Source organism: Emys orbicularis, chromosome 2, assembly GCF_028017835.1.
Source record: "Emys orbicularis isolate rEmyOrb1 chromosome 2, rEmyOrb1.hap1, whole genome shotgun sequence".
NCBI lineage: Eukaryota > Metazoa > Chordata > Testudines > Emydidae > Emys > Emys orbicularis.
This window is the reverse complement of record NC_088684.1, coordinates 208374819-208393752: the sequence shown is the minus strand read 5'-3', so window position 1 is coordinate 208393752 and position 18934 is coordinate 208374819. Positions and strand designations below refer to the sequence as shown.

General features: G+C 45.2%; 1 protein-coding gene across 2 annotated transcripts in view; it reads left to right on the top strand.

The window, feature by feature from the left end:
- The window catches only part of ITGA9 (integrin subunit alpha 9), a 305024-nt gene that overhangs the window by 46189 nt on the left and 239901 nt on the right, over positions 1-18934 (top strand). For both annotated transcript variants that reach the window (XM_065399121.1, XM_065399120.1), the window contains 6 exons: positions 3655-3784; positions 5831-5916; positions 8368-8436; positions 13952-14089; positions 17041-17146; positions 18388-18482. In XM_065399121.1, coding sequence (XP_065255193.1) covers positions 3655-3784; positions 5831-5916; positions 8368-8436; positions 13952-14089; positions 17041-17146; positions 18388-18482 — 624 coding nt within the window. The remainder of the gene's footprint in view (positions 1-3654; positions 3785-5830; positions 5917-8367; positions 8437-13951; positions 14090-17040; positions 17147-18387; positions 18483-18934) is intronic.

Here is an 18934-nt window from a genome sequence, read left to right as displayed (position 1 = left end):
TCAGCACAATGAAAAGAAACAAGGAAACTCTGTACCACAGGCTTCCTGGATTTCATTAGTATAGTTCCATGAGGCACAGATTTACATATACATTTGCACAATTGTACAGCAATAATTCATGGCTGTGCTGCTCTGTCTGGTCAGAGCTGAGAATAATGCTTATTACGTTCATCATTGATGTGGCAGAGAATTCCCTCCAACGCCCTGTGGTTTGGAGTAAAGTCTCTCTGGATTTAGGGAACTGAGTATGGGATTTCCTTCCAAAAGCTCTAGCTGCCTTATTTCACATTGTACACAACAGATCTTCAGTGACCAAAACATACATTTAAAAAAAATCCTGGATGAAGGGCTTTCAAATGACAGCACATGATATAAGAATCCCAGGTGGGATTCTGCCTCATCATTATATATGGTCGCCTGAGAAAAGAAATGATCTTCCATTTCACCATCCTGAGGTGGTCTTCCGTCATACAAGCAACAGAAACACAACTGTTTAGATTTTAATTAAAAGATGCACATAAAAAGCTACAGGTCAGTGCATCATTTTTTCAATCTGCTGTGCTCAGAAATGCCTATTTTATATTCTAAGAGCATCCTAATCTGGGGTTTGCATGTCCATGTAGAATCCAATGTTTGAAAACTGGGCCTAGACTCTGGCACTTTTCCCAGAAGTGTCACTCTTTAAATCCCTTTACTTTGCCTTGCAGCTTCCCTCCTTTCCCCCGGCCCCCAGTCTGCCTCCTGTACCAATTTGTTTCTACAGAGGCACATTTATACAGAGGCTTCACTTTAGGGTGGTCTGAAGCACTTAGACATAGTTTTTTCCTTTTAGGAACAACATTCATGTTGTTGTAGTAGTGATATTCCTACACTTTGATCAAACTTTGATAAACTCCTCAGAACAAGGCAAGCTTCATATAGGCGTAGGTCTTAAATGGGGGAAAAAAAGTTGGTTCCTCCCTTTCCCTATTGTGCTCCTCTGGCAAACCAGCAGAAACAGTGACATTGTAACTTAGTCAATTCCAAGACTTGTACAGTTTGCATGATGACCACGATTCATACCTTGTGCCTAGGTAAAAGGAAAGAGTGTGGTTTTCCCCAGTACCTGTGGAATACAGCAAGGGTAGTCTCTCTCACCAGCAATGAGTTTGAATGCCTCATACACTATTGAGGGGTGAGGAAAATAGAAGCCAGTTTTCACTCAGTTCTCTTACATCAGAGACTGTCCAGTTCTTATGATGAGCTTATATTAACTAGGGTTACCATTCGTCCGGATTCCTCCGGACATGTCCGGTTTTTTGAGCTAAAAATAGCGTCCGGGGGGAATTTGTAAATGTCCGGACTTCCCTCTCCCCCCCACCCCCCCATGCAGAGCGCGCGCGGCTAACAGGGCAGCCGGCCGGATGGTGCCACTTACATGAGGCTCTGACAGCCAGAGAGAGCCCCTCCTCCTCTCCCCTGCAGCTGAGATCACTCCCTCCCTCCCTGCATTCGCAGATCGCCTCCGGCAGTCTGGAGCTCCTCCCCCGCTCCTCCTCCCCTGCCAGCCAGCCTGCCGGGACAAGCGTGCCGGGACGAACGGCTCAGGCCGTTCCTGAGCAAGTTCACAGAGACATTAGGCGAAGGCCAACAACAAGGGGGCCAGGGGGTCGGAGAAGGGGCAGGGAGGTTTTGGATGGGGCAGTCAAGAGACGGGGGGGGGGGTCGGGAGTTCGGGGGGGGGCTTTCTGGGGGAGGGTGTGGATAAGGTTTTGGGCAGTCAGGGTACAGGTAGGGGGTAGGGTCCTGGGGGGCAGTTGGGGGGGGGTCTTAGGAGGGGGCAGTTAGGGGATAAGGAACAGGGAGGCTTAGATAGGGGGTGGGGTTCTGGAGGGCAGTTAGGAGCAGGGGTCCCAGGAGGGGGCAGTCAGGGGACAAGGAGCGACGGGGGGGGGGGTTGGGAGTTCTGGGGGGGGCTGTCAGGGGGCAGGAGTGGGGAGAGGGATCGGAGCAGTCAATGGGACAGGGAGCAGAGGGGTTTAGATGGGTCGGGAGTTCTGGGGGGGGCTGTTGGGGTGGGGAGTGGTTGGATGGGGCGTGGGAGTCCCAGGGGTCTGTCTGGGGGTGGGGGTGTGGATAAGGGTTGGAGCAGTCAGGGTACAGGTAGGGGGTAGGGTCCTAGGGGGCCAGTTAGGATGGGGGGAGGGTCTCAGGAGGGGGCAGTCGGGGGACAAGAGGCAGGGAGGCTTAGGTAGGGGGTGGAGTCCTGGGGGGCAGTTAGGGGCAGGGGTCCCAGGAGGGGGCAGTCAGGGGACAAGGAGCGGGGGGGAGGGTTGGGGGTTCTGAGGGGGGCGGGAAGTTGGAGGGGCAGGGGCGGGACTAGGGCAGGACGGGGGCGGGGCTAGGGCGGGGCTCCTCCCGTCCTCTTTTTTGCTTGCTGAAATATGGTAACCCTAATATTAACTCCTATTCTACCCTTTCCTAGTTCAGCTAAATCAAATCCTTCAAATGTGACACTAGTTTTTTCAGCTGGGCTTGGCTTTCAGCCAGGGATCACCATCTATATGATTTCACTCTGAGCTCAGCTTGTTTTGTTTTTGTTTTTCTTTTCCACCACTACCACTGTATATTACATGTTTGTGGTTCTCATTGATAATTAGAAGGCTCCCCTTCTCTCAAATGGAATGATGGGAAACTCAGTGGCTTCCACTTGCACGGGTCCATTTGAATCTTTCTTTGATTTTAGTTCACAAGACTTTGTTCAGCCTGAGTTTTGCTTTGAATGTCAAGTCCAAGAAACTCAAAGCAAAACTCAGCTGAAATGTTAATACCATCACATTTTTCCTGATTTCAGATCAAAACAAAGTATAACCATCAGGTGCCTAGTAGTTTCCACCTGAAACTATAAATTGTCCCTTTGAAACTCCGCTGAAGTACATGACTCTGGTCTGAGTTTTGCACAGTTCCACCCTCAAAACACAGCCTTAAACGCACGGGGACAATCTACATTGTTAAGGTCCTCATATAATCAATTTCTCTTAAATACATAGGTCCAAATCCTCAGTTGATGTAAGGATCAATTGACTTACAGCAGCTGAGGATCTGGTCCTTCAGCCTGTTTTGAACCATAGACTTTTTGTCTACAATGTCACCTGGAAGCTGTGAGCCGTCGGCAGCAGGCTGGGAGGTAGATCGAGGGTGCTTGTTGAACAAGTGGATGGATTCTGTAGCTCAGTTTTGATGCTTCTTGGGGGTAGCAGGAGGACGAAGCAGCTGGGAGGAACAGTTGTTGGAAGAGCATGTTTGTAGGCATGTTCAATAGCTTGTGAGATTGATTGGGGATGCTTCTTGTAGAGGTAGCAGGAGGGTTCAACAGAGGTGTATTGATTCCAGGTATCTGTGTGAAGGGCAAGGGTTGGAGGAGAGCTTAGGTATTTTAATAGTGGGGTGAAGTGCCTCCAGTATTGGCAAAAACTTGCTTAGGGGGATGTTTGGGATGAAAAGTACTGTATAAACATAGGAATAATTCTGATTCTTTTCTGTGGGCAGATTCATGCATGAAGCCTTGATTTAAATCTCCCCATGCCCTATAAAACATAACGATTGCTTGCTGCGATTAATTCTTTCATATTTTTTTCTGGTTCCTGTCCATCTCTGTTTTCTTTTCTCTCATAGGAGCTGGTCATCATGGGAGCACCAGGGTCTTTTTACTGGACGGGAACTATCAAAGTGTTGAACCTCACTGACAACACCTATTTCAAACTGAATGATGATGCTGTGATAGCCAGGCGGTACACATACTTAGGCAAGTAGCTGCTCGGACCCCGATGTCAGGCTGGAAATAGGTTAAAATAATGGTGCAATTGTTTTTCAGTGGAAATAATGTTTTGTTGGTGTAAAGTAAAAGAATAAGTGGCTAGCTTAAAATGGTTTGAGTGGCTGGTGGGTTACCTGACAAAATATATAGGAAAAAAGCAGTGAAAGATTTTCACTAGTTCATTTCCTCCCCCCCCCCCCCCCCCCAACATTATAGCTGTTGGAATATAGAAAACAGGTTTGCATTGTGAGACTGTATGGTCTAGTAGACTAAGTAACAGACAGGAAGCCAGGAATGCCAGAGTTCTAGTTGTGGCCATGCCATAACTTATTGTGTGGTTTGGACTAAGCGGCTCCTCTGTATCTGTAGAATGATTAGTTTATTTGAAGAAACAAAGCACTATATAAATGATTTATTAGTAAGAGACTATCGAGGGATGGGCTAGGGAGTGGAGCAGATTTTGTAGGTGTTTAACAGACTAGGCTTTAACTTCTAGAGGCCTTGCTTTAAAATCAACTGATGTCACAAGTGAAATTAATTTAAAGGCTTCCACCTAATCCCCAGTGTTTTGGAGTGTCAAGACTTGGAAAACTCAACAGGCAACAGTCTAATGCTGTTTGACTAAAGACTCAGGCTGATTTTCCTTAACCTGCAGTCTTTTATAAATATAATTTAGCAGGTGCCACTCAAGGATAGTTAAATGAACAGTGTGTGTATATATGTAAAGTCATATATAGATTTTCCCACTGATTAGACCTGAATTACAGTGTTTAGCATGTGGATGGGAGAACCATAATTCACAATGGAGGGGCGAGCTGAATGCAAAACATCCTTAAAAGGAAAAGAAACCCAGTTCTCTCCTTAGACTCCTTTAAACTTATTATATATCATTTTTAATTTAGCAAACAAGATAAAACTTTGATCTACCTGTTTCAAATACACTTTCTTTATATACTGTTTCAAATTCACTCCTGTTTTTTCTTTTTCAAGCATTAACTTTGTTGACCTCTTCATCTAATGTTTTGTTTTTTTCCCTATGAACTGAAAAGGCACTTGATTTTTCCATGCCATGATGGAGTATTATTCTCTTTGGGAGTATTATTCTCTTTGGCATACATGAGACTGTCATTCACAGGCATAAACAGGGCGGGTGCAAGGATGTTTCGTGCCCTAGGCGAAACTTCCACCTTGCGCCCCCCCCCCCCGAGCCCTGTGGCAGCTCTCTGCCCCCCCTGCGGCAGCTCCCCCGGCCCGGGGAGCCATGCGGCAGCTCCCCGCCCCAGCTCACCTCTGCTCCGCCTCCTCCCCGAGCACGCCGTCGCCGCTCCACTTCTCCCGCCTCCCAGGCTTGCGGCGCCAATCAGCTGTTTGGTGCCGCAAGCCTGGGAGGGAGAGAAGCAGAGCGAAACAGCGTGCTCAGGGGAGGAGGCGGAGCAGAGGTGAGCTGGGGCGGGGAGTTCCCCTGCTTGCCGCCCCCCCCCCCCTTACTTGCTGCAGGCGGCCCTCCCCGCGTCCCCCCACCCCAGCTCCCTCCGCCTAAATGCCGACGACGACTGGGGTGGCCGAAGATCCGGTCGCCGCCGAAGGACCCGAAATGCCGCCTCCCAAATGCTAGCGCCCTAGCATGAAAGCTGTTTCTTTCTGATGATATGGTCACTTGACTGTCTGTGTGCAGGTTTCTGTTTTTACTGCTTCTCATTCTTCTCACATCTGGATTCTTAACTTATTGTCCCTCCTACCTTTGCCTATCCTTCACCGGGCTCCCACCCACACCTTCACCTTCTTGGCTTTTGGAAAAACAATTGAGTGCTTACTGTAATTTCCTGCTGTGATGTACACTTGAACTGAATGTTGGCGAGTTCCTGTATAAAGTGAGTGCCTGCTGCTTTTTGCATGACGCTGGGATATTTATACTCCAAGAGGAACTGTGGAACCTGATTAGTGTGATCCAGATGGCTGACCTGTTTCTCACGTTTTTCCTTTTTCGTTTTTTTCCTTTCTCTTCCCCATCACCCCACCCAACCTCCTGCACAGGATACGCAGTGACAGCAGGTCATTTCTCCCAGCCAACTACCACAGACGTCGCAGGAGGAGCTCCCCAGGATGGAGGCATCGGAAAGGTGTGGCTTTTAGTCAAACAATGATACAGTCAGATGTGACTGGGTAAAATATATTGACTTAGTTCCTGTAAACTTAATGAACCAAGAGATTTTGTTTGAAGATTAATTTTTGAGCACTTGCCTGGAAGAGGTGAGGAAATTTGATGAGGTCCTCAAATTTACCCTATCTGCCCCTTGTGGTGCTCCCTCCTACCCCGCCCCCATTTTTAAAATCATTTTTTTAAAGAGACATTGTTAATTCAAAAATCACTCTTCTGTCTGAAGTTTTTTTTAAACCTATTTTGCTTAAAATAGAACTAGTTTGGTTTTGGTGGCCTTGTTGGTATGGAGTTATCAGAAGGGAAGACCAACGAATTGTGAAGCTGTGTATGAACAAGTGCCACTGCATGGCTGGTGATCATGCAGACACCAAAAGTGTTGGTGGCTCGATAAGATTGCCAGTGATGGATATAAATTGAAAACACAGCCAGAGCACCTGGCCAGAGGTTGAGCTGGGTAGTGCTTTTGGGATTTGCCATGATGACGACTTCCCTATGACAGGAATTATAATTATCCCCATTTTGCTGATGGGGTAACTAAGGCTGAGGGGCTTAAGTGACTTGTCCAAAATTACAAAATTCAAGTCAGCAGCAAAATTGGAGTTTAATACTCAGAACCCTTGGCTCCTCATCTCCTCTGGACCAGGCCATTGTGAAACCCAAGGTAATCTCTGTCTTCATGTCATTGTATCTAGATTAATCTCTTTCCCCTGCTCCCCTTCCCCCCCATGTCCAAGGGTAACGTTCGCAATAAGGTACAGTACTTGATTTGCTTCAGAGAAATATACAGCACCTTAAAGCTCCATGTGCACGCAGCTATTAAGTGTCCATTAATAATTCACTATGTAATTTAATACATCAAGTCCTTGGCTCCGATGATCAGCTTTACAGATGAAGGGATGCCCGGTCCTATTAACTACACTGACACCTGCTGGTCAGAAATGGATGAATTGACTTCAGATTTTGCTGTTGCTGCTGCTCTGAGCTAACAAGTGACTCAAGGCTTCGGTGGAGACTTGTTCCTCGTTGCAAGCAAATGGGGATTTTATTAAATGTTAGGTTCTTTACTCTTTCTGGTCCTAAATGCTAAATATTAATGAGCTGCAGTACTGCTCTGGGACAGTAGGACAGTACTAATACCCTACATTGTGCCAGGAGTGTATTGGCCTCCTGAGGAGCAGAAGATCTAAGTCTTTAGTAGCTTTTTTGATCTTGCATTGCTGTATTTACCTGTATTACAACCAAATCAATTAGACAGTCAAAAACAACCAATAAGTGGCTTATATTTGAGTATGTCCAAATCACTACGTTATAATGACTCTCCACTGCTACTAGCCTTGTCTATTTTGTCCACAATGAGGAAGGTATAATGTTTATTATGATACAAATATCTCTATATTTACTTCAAGGAAGATTTTTCATTTCATTCAATCTTCCACACTTTCTACTGGTTTAATGACCCAGCTATCTACCCTCAAGGTTGCTCATTGTGGCTTGTTTGCCATCTTGTATGAATCAGTCATAACATCCTGAATGTGACATAACAACAATGTGAATGAAATGGGAGCCATTTTTAAACAAGATTCTCATTCAAAAGTGTACTTTCTGAATGAGTAACTGTAAACAATATGAAAATTAATCTACATGAAAAACAATGGAGAGAAAAGGACCAATGTCAGAAAGCATCAACGTGGAGGCTGACTCACTATGTAAGCGCATGCAGTCCAGGACATATTAAAAAGGGTATTCGAAGAGTAACTTGTATGAACACAAGTTAGTGCTGCTGCTATACATTGTAATTTTGTAACATTTGAAAAAAAATTGACTGATAAGGTGCTAACACATTTACTGGTGTGATTTCAGTTTTTACCCTGACCTTTGCTAAAACAGCTTGACATTTGTCTTGCTACCTAGGCTGCACACATTTTTGAGGCGGAGGGGGGGCGGGGAGGAGTGTGTTGGAATTGGCACAGAAGGTAGGGGTGGGAAGATCCCGATAACCAGTCAGATTCTCAGCCCTAGTTACTCTGGGGCACTTTGCTATTCCTTTCCAAGAGACATTTGTTTGAGATTATGGCTTTTGTGCAGTGGGTCTTTTTACACACACACACACACACACACACACACACACACACACACACACACACACACCAGCATTAAGATACTATTTAAGTACTTGAAATGACAAGAGACCTCTAACATCTGGTACTAAAATAGGAATTTCATCTTTTGTTTTAGAAAAGGCAGGGGGATCACCTTGAATTCGGAGTTTGGCAAATATTAATGATCACTTTATTACAATGAGTAAAGTACATATATACCCAGACTGCACTGATGAATTCATAACATTATAAACTACTTCTCCTGGTGGTCAGTGTTTGTAACTGCTTTTGTTTTTGTTTCCATTTGATAGGTTTATATTTTCAGAACAGACAGGCGATCAGGCTCCTTAATAAAGATTTTTCAGGCATCGGGTAAAAAGGTGAGCGATTCTTGACAAAAAATGATGTGGCTATTTCAATTGGTATTATTTTGAATTAATAGCTTCTTAAGTGTCTGATTTAGGTGTAAAAATCCCCAGAAGTCCTAAAGCCATCATTTAGATCAACCACCTTTTCTATCATAGTGGTAGCATCTGCTCAGTGCTGGAATTGTGGAGTAAAAGGTCTGGTAATATTTGCAATTAAAATTCCTGTTAGAGCTGATAAAAACTTACTTTGTTTGCATGGCGAGTTACTCCTCAGCAAAGCAGGGTGTGAATCTGCCGTGTACCAGCTTGTCGCACTCTGGGACTTTGACTGCACTGTAGCAGGGTTCATATGGGAGGTTGCTGTGCAGCAAGGCGGTGTACTGTAGAATCACACCCTGGCTTGCTATGCATAACTTGCTGTGTAGACAAGCTCTTTAAGGGAAATCCTGTTCCTGCCTCCGTCACAGCAGAGAGTTCACTATGCCAAAGTGCAAGGTTTGGGGTGCCCCACAAAGCTCAGCTGTGGAGGACAAACTAGGAAAGAGGTAGATCCTGTATAGCAACTGATTCTCATACGTCCAGAGCTTCTCTCCCTATCCCTCTGAGGAGGAGGCGGGTACATTAGAGTTATAGTAGCGGGCTGTGGAGCAGCTCCATTACGTTGAGGAAGGATTGTTTCCCTCTTCCCTCCATGCATCTACCCTGGGTGCTGGTTTAAGGATTCGTTCCTTAGAGCTAACCATTGGTCCTTTGTTTTAATATTCTAGCAGTACCTAGTCAAACTCCACTTCCCTGTGTGAGGTCATGCTGGGGTAGGGAGAAGTACACCTTCTCCTTGACCAGGAGCCTTGGTGGTGATAGGTGTTATGTCCTCAGGAAAACAAATACATAGCAGATCCAGCTTTAGGGAACAACAGGAATGTGCTTTATTTAGGGATAAATCTCTGAGGAAGAGACTGTCTGCCTAGCTCATGGCTGCCCAGAAGGAACCGCTTGTATTCTCACTCTGTGCTCTGGCTGTGCAGTCAGGCTCTAAAAGAGATGAAGACCTTGAACAGTATACAGTACTAATTAAATTTGGCTATACTAGGTGATGCGATTATCAGCCTGTCATTGGGACACTTTGCCAAAGTCTCAATGAATCATAAGCACATTTTATAGAAAGTTGTTTAAACACTGGGGACAGGAGAAAATCCCCAGGATGAATAGGTGGTGGATGAAGTGATTACGTTTTTTAGGTCTCCACTATTTTGTTTTGCACCGATAGGTCTTTTTCATCTCAAATTTCTGTGATGCTATCAGTTCATCCAGTATATCTCCCTGCTGGTGCCTGATTGTTTCCTGTAGTGCATTTTCTTGTGTTTCTTCTAGTCTGCTTTTAAATGCCCTGAGTGATGATGCTTCCATCAGTTCTCTTGAAAAACTATTCCTGAGCTTAACACACAGAACTATCGGGAAGTGTTCTGGCTACTCAGCCAAAACTTTTCCTTTCTTAATTTAATCTCACTATTCCCATTTATAAATACCATTAATAATTGTGCACCTCTTTCGTGTTTATATCCTTCAAGTATTTGTAGATTGTCATGTGTCCCATCCTTCCATTTCCTGTAAAATCGGAGCTATAATTTATTAAAAAATAAACAAATACCTGCCTGTCTTTTTCCATAGTGAAATGTAATTTGATGTGCAATGCTCACTTAATGAGTATTGCTGGAAACGAAATCAAACCAAACACTGTTTTAGCAACAAAGGTATGGGTTCATGCCTCTCATGTCCCATGCACACTTGACATAATGCACAGGCAGTTTTTCCCTCCTCTCTTTTTGTAAGGCGGAAAAGGTTGGGAAATCAAATATGGAAAAGAGTTAATGCAATCCTGTGGTTACAAATAAAAACACAGGAAGAAATGTAAGGTTCTCACAGTAACATGAACTCACCCACACTGCACAGTTGGGTAAATAACCCCTTTTCCTTAAAGCTGCCTGAATACATAGTGAAATGTTTTTCATAACTCTAACTCACTGCCCATGAGAATTTTGTTTTAAAACATTACTGGATTTTAAAAAAATAAACCAAAAAAATCCACCAGGGGAATTCCACTACAAAATAACTAGAGAGTCAGATAATGTTAAAGGTCTGACCTTAAACCCAAATAGACACAAAAATCAGAGTTACATGCTGAAACGCTATCCTTAGCTCACCCCGCTGTCCTTACAGCTTCCAAACAGTTCACGGAATCTTGTAGATGTAATGTTACATTCTCAACTTGAACATCAGAGTGGCTGTTGCCTGTTTCTCATAATGCCTATGGGTATATCTACATGGCCGCTGGGAGCATGCTTCCCAGCGCAGGTAGACAGGCACGTGCTAGGTCTGCTCAAACTAATGTGCTAAAAAGAGCAGTGTGGCTGCTGCAGTTTGGGCGGGTTTTGTAATTAGGCAGCTAGCCTGAGTCACCTCCCTTGCCACCATCATCATTGCTGCTGTTTTTAGCATGCTAGCTTGAGCAGTGCTAGCACGAGACTGGGTATCTGTGCTGGGAAGCAAGCTCCCAACAGCAGTATGGATATACCCTAATAGGTTGGCCAGAGCTCTGTTTCATACACAGTAATCTGTCAAGGCCCAAATGCGGGACTCCGTGTGTGATAAAAACCCAAAATGAGACCCTAAAATCATGATGTATGTAGCAAATGTAATATGCTGTGAGAGTCGTAATTAAAAAAAAAAGTTTAAGTAACTTTGTAATCTCAGTTTCATGCTTCTCCATTTCTGATGTAAACAAATGTCAACAATAAAAGCGAGAAGTGACCAGATTAATGTGGACAGCAGATGGCTTTTGGGCTAAAATGTGTGATGTCCGTCGAAATGAGACATTTGAGAGCTATGCGTTAGTGTGTGTGTAGTCCATCGGTTTGCCAATGACATGTTCATGCTCTGTCTTTTTGTGGATTCTGGAATGACTCTGAAGTCCAAAGTGTCACGCTTTGCTCGTGAGCAGATTGGGCAGACAAAGTCATTGGTGAGCATCTTGGTAGCTATAGCAGTAGCATGTGCTAGTAGATGAGCTGTAACTATGCCCTATGAAGTATGCACTGGTATATCTTGGCCAGTGGGGGGAATTAAAGACCGTGTCCAGTTTTGCCTTCAATTTTCTTACTTGTATTTAAAATCAAACCTCAAGTGTGGTTTAAGCATAGGCGTGCGCAGCCTATTTCATTAGGGTGTGCACCCAGGGAGCCCCGCCCTAGCCCCGCCCCTGCCCTAGTCCCGCCCCCATCCACTCCCTCCTACTTCCCGCCCCCTGACTTCCCCCTCAGAACCCCCAACCCCCCTGCTCCTTGTCCCCCCCGACTACCCCCTCCTGGGACCCCTGCCCCTAACTGCCCCCCAGGACTGCACCCCCTACCTAAGCCTCCCTGCTCCTTGTCCCCTGACTTGCCCCCCTAGGACCTTACCCCCTACCTGTCCCCTGACTGCCCCAACCCTTATCCACACCCCCGCCCCTAGACAGACCCCCGGGACTCCCACGCCTATTCAACTGCTCCCCACCCCCTGACAGGACCCCCCAGAACTCCCAACCCATACAACCCCCCCGCTCCCTGCCTCCCCCAACCCCTCTCCACACCCCTGCCTCCTGACTGCCCCCCCCAGAACTCCTGACTCATCCAACCCCTCCCAGCTCCTTGTCCCCTGACCACCCCCTCCAGAGACACCCCCCCCAGGGCCCTCCTTGCTCCCTGTCCCCTGACTGCCCTGACCCCTATCCACCCCCCCGCCCCCTGAGAGACCCCGGGACTCCCATGCCCCATCCAATCCCCCCTGCTCCCTGACTGCCCCCTCCAGAGACCCCTCGCCCCTAACCACCCCCCCCCGGGATCCCACCCCCTATCCAACCCACCCTGTCCCCTGACTGCCCCCACCCCTTATCCAAACCCCTGGCCCCGGACCCCTTAACATGAGATGAGGCTGCTAGCCTCCCTGCGGAGCCAAACACTGCCCCGCGGGAGCGCGCAGCCCCGGCCCCCAGAGCACTGTGCGAGGCGGCATTGCTCCAGGGGAGGGGGGAGCATGTCTGCCTCACCATGGAGCCAAACGCTGCCCTGCGGGAGTGTGCAGCCCTGGCCCCCAGAGCGCTGCGCGTGCGGCAGAATGGTTCCAGGGGAGGGAGGAAGGCAGGGGAGGGGCCGGCGGCTTGCTGCGCTCGGCCGGGCACTCTGGCCCGGGAGCGTGGACCCCACGGCTTGCCGCGCCGGGGAGTGGAGCTATTTGCCCACCCCTGCATTAGGGTGTGCCTGGGCCGAGCACCCAGGCATACCCCGTGCGCACGCCTGTGGGTTTAAGGGTAAATTTGGGTGGGTGGTTAGTATTTAATGTTCTACAATAATAGTTATTTGAAATAAATCTGATAATACATCTAAGTCTTTCATTCTCTTTCCTAAATATCTCAGCCTGATATCTTTCATTGTAGATAGAAATTGACTACACATTTAGGGCTTGATTCTGCAAGTTCTGGGCATGAAACTCCCACTGAAACCAATGGGAGTTCTGTGTAGTAGGGATTGCAGACTTAGGGCCTTAGGCTGATTAGCTTACAGTCGGAGCCTGTATAGGTATGTCCACACAGCACACCAAGCCCAGGCTCAGACTCAGGTTCAAACCCAAGCCCGTCTTCCTTCCACACAGAAATTAGTCTGACTTAGGCTAGTAACCCCTCTTGACTTAGGTCAGTGGCCCATGCTGGAGGGGTGAGTCAGAGAGTCTGAGTCCTTCTGTAATGTGGGACAGAGCCCAGGTATTTTGCAGTGTGGATGCAGCTCAAATCTGGGGTGCCAGACTCTGGTCTGGGGAGTCTGCCAATGCTATCCTACAATCCTCTCGGGCTGTGCTTCCCAGCCCGTCAGTTCCAAAATTTGCCCCTCACGTCTCATGAACTGGAAGTAACCTCCTGATGCAAATATAGCTGCTTAGCATGGACAAAATCCTGTAGTCAGCCCACTACTTTTCTTTCTGGTTGATGGTGAGAAATTTAAAAAGACCAGGAAAAAGATTTTCAAGAATGACTAGTGATTTTGGGTGCCTCTATTTTTGGGGGACTCCAGCTTGAAAAGTGGCATGATTTTAGCAAGTGCTGAGCACCACCCTCTGAAAATCAGGTCCCATTCAGTTGTGTGACATTAGGCCTCAAAAATCACTAGTCACTTCTGAAAATCTTGGCCCAGGCTGCTAATTCTCCTCTTCCTCATTTTAGATATTTGCCAAGCAAAAGCTGTTCTAAAGTAAGGCCGTTTAGTGCCTCTTTTAAGTATGTCTTGGAGTGTGAGTTTTATTCCTTCTACAAACTGTCTGAGCTGATGCACAGTTATAATAAAGTGCCTAATTCTTGCCAAAAAATTCCCTAAGGTTTCTCCTTAGGGCTGCTAGTGTGAGATAAAGCAGCAAGTCATCAGTTGATGTTAAAAAAACATAAATGATTTCCTCCTGTGTGGGCAGATACTGAATGCTTTGTTGTGACTCGGCTTGGTTACAGATGGGCTCTTACTTTGGCTCCTCCTTATGTGCAGTTGATCTGAACTCGGATGGACTTTCAGACCTGCTGGTTGGAGCACCCATGTTTTCTGAGATCAGGGATGAGGGTCAAGTCACAGTCTATATCAACAGAGGAAATGTGAGTATGCAAAGTGGATGAGCATGTGGCGGGAGGGTCAGTCCAGCTGCGGTTTACCATGAAATTTGGTGTCTTACATACACGGGATGTGTGTGTGCGTGTTTCCAACAAAACATGAAGCCAGTCAAAAATCATGTGGTATCATGGTTTTTTTTACAAACTCAGGAGTCTAGTCATGAAAATGTGAATCTTTTGAGGAAGCCTGGAAAAATTTCTGGTTTTATGTTGAAACTTGGTGGTATTGGTGGATTTCCATGCTTTTGATGTCAAAACCAACTGAAAATCAGCTGCTTTGACCAGAGTTATTCTTTGTGTTTTGGATGGTTGTTCAAACCCACAACTCAAAACAAAACACTAGGGATTTGAAGAGAAACTAATGAATAGATTTGTATTATTACTTGATGCTATTTATCGAAAGTCTACAGTGGAAAGCCCTTTCGACTGAAACCACTGAATTTCACATTGCACAACTGTAGTCTTGGGATATTCTGAACTTTGACTTCCCGGAGTAGCAAAGAAGATGATTAGTACACAGTGTTTAAAGAAAAATAAGGCATATATATATTTTCAGGGAAATGTGTTTGTGAAAGTGCCTTTTTAAACTGACTCTAAGAATTGAGCTGTATTTTTTTATATATAGGTCCCAATTCTCCTCCCTTTAAGTCAATGGGAGATTTTTCATTGGATTCAACAGTAGCACTATTGGATTCACATTAACTTTCTTTTTATAACTTTAATAATATATTTTTGCTGGAAATAAAATTTACCTACAAGTCCTACAGACTGTGCATGAAAGAAACCAGACTTGCATTTGGGTTAATTCAGTTGTCAATTAACAATCCTTGAAATGAGCCCTGATTTCCCTCCCCCCCCCCACTTTGATCTGCTGCTTATTCAATGTTTGATTGCAGTACTGCCGAGAGGTCAACCGCTTTGGGATCCCATTGTGCTAGGTGATGTCAAACCTAGAGTAAATGACAATCCCTGCCCCAAAGAGCTCATGGTGAAAAGGTGAATTATTTGTGTCTGTAAATGATGTATTAAATAAAACAACTTGAGGTTCTAGTAGCAGTTTCTCCTTCTTTCAACCTTGACTTCATTGGGGCTTCCCGTGTGAAGTAAAGTAACATGAATAACTATTTGTAGGATTGGGATTTTTGTGATATGGATGCCAGAACAACTCCACTTCATTTCAGTTATCTCACCCACACCACTCACATGACACGTACACCATAAGAGATAACCCTGATGGCATGTAGCGTATTACTTTATAGCATGCACATACGGCATTATGATAGATTTGATACACTGATATTTAATCACTGGCAGTGTGTGCTCTAAAGAAACAAGTAACACATACAGGACTGTATGCTTTCCCCTCCCCCGCCCATACTCTGTGTCCCAACTTCTTCATGTAGGATTATTTTAATGTCGGCAGCTCCCTGCAGCCAGGAAAAAGACTGTATTACATGTGCTGCCCTCATTCACAAAGTGGGGAATAAAAAAATCTGAACACTTGAGGTGAGCTCTTGAGGTTGGCTTGAGTAATTAAGTTTTTTTTTTCTTGTGGAAGTGTTCCTTTCCTCTTGAGGGTTCATTGCAAGAAATTAAAGCTCACTCAAATGAGGTTGGCTAGAAAGTGGGTGGGCATGAGTTGCCATCTGTTGGCATGTGAATGCAAAAGTCAGTTTGTTCTGGGCTTTCTCTCTCTCTCTCATATTAACTCTAGCTATCCTTTATTCTTCATTTTACATTCGACCATTCTTTGCCTTGCTCTCTAACATGCAAAGTCTAGGACTATCTACACACTACCACTTTGGTGTAACTTATGTCGTTCAGGGGTATGAATGAACCACCCCCCTGAGCGACATATGTTACACCGACCTAAGCGCTGGAGTGAACAGCGCTGTGTCAGCGGGAGAGGATCTCCCGCTGGCACAGCTACTGCCACTCATGGGGGATGGAGTAATTAAATCGATGGGAGAGCTCTCTCCTATCGGCTTAGAGTGTCTGCACTAGCAGTGCTATAGTGATGTGCACCACTGCAAGCATGGTAGGCATAGCTTAGGAGTTTTCAAATCTTGTGACACAAATCCTGCAGTCTCTGCCCAGGGAAACCTCTGCTAAATTCAGTGGGAGCTTTGGCTGAGTAAATGCTGATTAGAGACTGCATTCTTTGGATACAGCATGCCAACAGGACAAGAACTGAATAGTGGTGTTTAATGTATGGATAAACTCAGTGAGCCAAACAAGTCCTCTGGCTTTGGCATATTGATTACATCATTCATCTTAGTCCTTTCTCCTGGGTATAAAGAGAAAAAAATTGGGATTCTCAAAAACAGTCAGTATAGTCTAACCCTGCTTCCATTGAGTTCCAAGGGAGCAGATTTAGACCAAGACTGAGCGCTTTTGAAAATACCACACAGAATTCCTAACCTTGTTCTTGAAAGAGATGAGGTAAGATCATCACTGGGGGATTTTTGGAGCATAGAGAATTAATTAATATGTGGTGTTTCTGTGTTCTTAAAAGCATTCTCTTCTTTCTGACTTCAGTTTTAAATTCAGAGGAGTAGTTATCAGCTAGGCACTTAATTGGTGCCTGTTCTACCCTAGTCATGAAAAATCCAGGGCTCTTCACGTGAACTCACATATGTGGGTGTTCCTGTAGAACATAGTTTCTTGAATTATGATATATGACTAAGGAGTTTGGCCTGTGGTGTGTCCTGTGTAGTTCAAATCACTTTTGGGGTCAATTAGATTGATTGTGTTTAACCCTTTTGTTTTATATATCTAGGCAAGCTGCATTCACTGGGGCTTCGATAGCAGTGCAGAAGTCACACTGCAGCTCTGCCCCAGGTGTTTCCTGAGTTTCGTGTGTTCTGGCAGGGAGGCCCTGTAGCTTTCAGCACTCACTCTGTTTTTCTTAGCCTGTCCTTTTTCCTGTTTGCTAGGGAGTCCTGGAAGAGCAGCTTGTTCTGAACGGCGACAATGCCTACAATGCACACTTTGGGGAAAGTATGGCCTCCCTAGGAGATATTGATGATGATGGATACTCAGGTCGGTGCATTTCCATTCTGCCATGTTCTGTTTCTAGCCAAGTCTGGCTTTTTAAAATGTTATTACAGGGACTTTACCATCAAATCCTATTTCAAAATAGAGGTGGAAACATCATTCTAGTCCACATCGGAAAACCTTTCAAATAGATGGCCTGATTTGCCACAGCATTACTCCTTTGGAAATTATCTCTTCTTAAGACTGGAATAATACTGTGGTGAATCAAGCTCTAGATGCCACTTTCTGGTAAAGATGTTTTTACTAATTACACCTAACATGGGTGTAAATCCCATTGATTTCAATATGAGTTATACCTGGGTAACTCAGGGCAAAGTTGGGCATTTGGTCTATTTCCTTTCTGCTTTTTTTTTTTTTTATCCTATTGTATATGTCTTACTAATGACTCTTAGGTTGTCCCTAAACAAAAAGAAAACGACATCATATTTTGTGTAACATTTGGCATCTTCTGTATCAGGGCTATTCCCATATCCCATTTATTGGCGTAACTGGGGCTTCTTATCAGAAAGTACATTTAACATGTAGCTCTTACTGCCTCCTATTGTATATTCTATTTATTGTCACTTGCCCGTGTAACCTACAGTCCAGTTTCTTTCATGGGCTGTCTTGTACAAGGACGTACACTGTGATACCAATAGGTGAGAATGAAGTGTTGACACCAGCAAGTTTGCTGCAGTGATTTCTGGCAGATTGAGGACTTCAAAAGGACTGGTTGGCTTAGCATATGTGTCTGAATATACATCCTCAAAGCAACTCAGCAGCCCTTTCGTTCCCCTATATGTTTGAAAAACAACCCACTTGACCTAACTTGACTTTGGAAACTTGGCATTTCAAACACGGTTGTCACAGTGCAGAGTGGGTGGCTTGTACTTCGAGCCAGTGGTGTCTTGATGCGCAAGGCTGATCCACCCTGGGTTGGTCAGATGAAAGGACTGTTAAATGGCTTTTTGAGCAGGCTGGTGGGAATAAACACATTTTTATAACTAAGAGACATGCTTCTTATTAGATGCCAAAATAGGTATAAATTAAAAAGGAATTTAATGAGCTGTTCATTAAACTGGATAACTATTTGTAGCTAAGTGGGCACCAGTAATAGCATGATCCTTTTTCTCATGATGAATTGTTTCAGCCTGGGGCAGTGGGCTTCTGTAAAAGGATGACACGGGAAGAGTGGAAAGGGAAAGGACTGTGACATGTTTTCAATTCACATTCTTTTACATATGCAGATGTTGCCATTGGGTCCCCAAAGGAGGATGACTACGTAGGAGCGGTGTATATCTACCATGGAGACGCAGGTGGCATTGTTCCGCAGTATTCTATGGTAACTTGTTGTTTGAGTCACTCTGTCACGTCTCGCAGAAATGCGCCATACGTATGGGTAAAGCATTGTGACAGGAAGCAGTAATCTCTCTCCTCACCACACCGTTTGATTCCCTCTTCTTCTGTAGCTGGTGTGTCTCTGTATGTGCAGTCTGCATCAATTCAGACTCCGTACCTGAGCCTAGTTAGGAGCTGAGACTTCAGTGTTCTATTTTGCGCATAGTTTCTAATGACGTTTGGCCCCATCCTCTCTGGCCAGGCAAACAATTCCAGAATGGGTTAGTGTGAGCAATTTTTTTTTAAACCATGTTTTAATACAGTTCTCAGATGTAGCTTCCTTTCCCATGTAGATGAAGTCTTGGGGAGGGGGTATTTCAGTGACAGCAGACCTTGAAAAGGACAAGCACAGGCGCTGGAATGGCAAAGCAGACTTTTGCAGGGGACAGGGGCGGG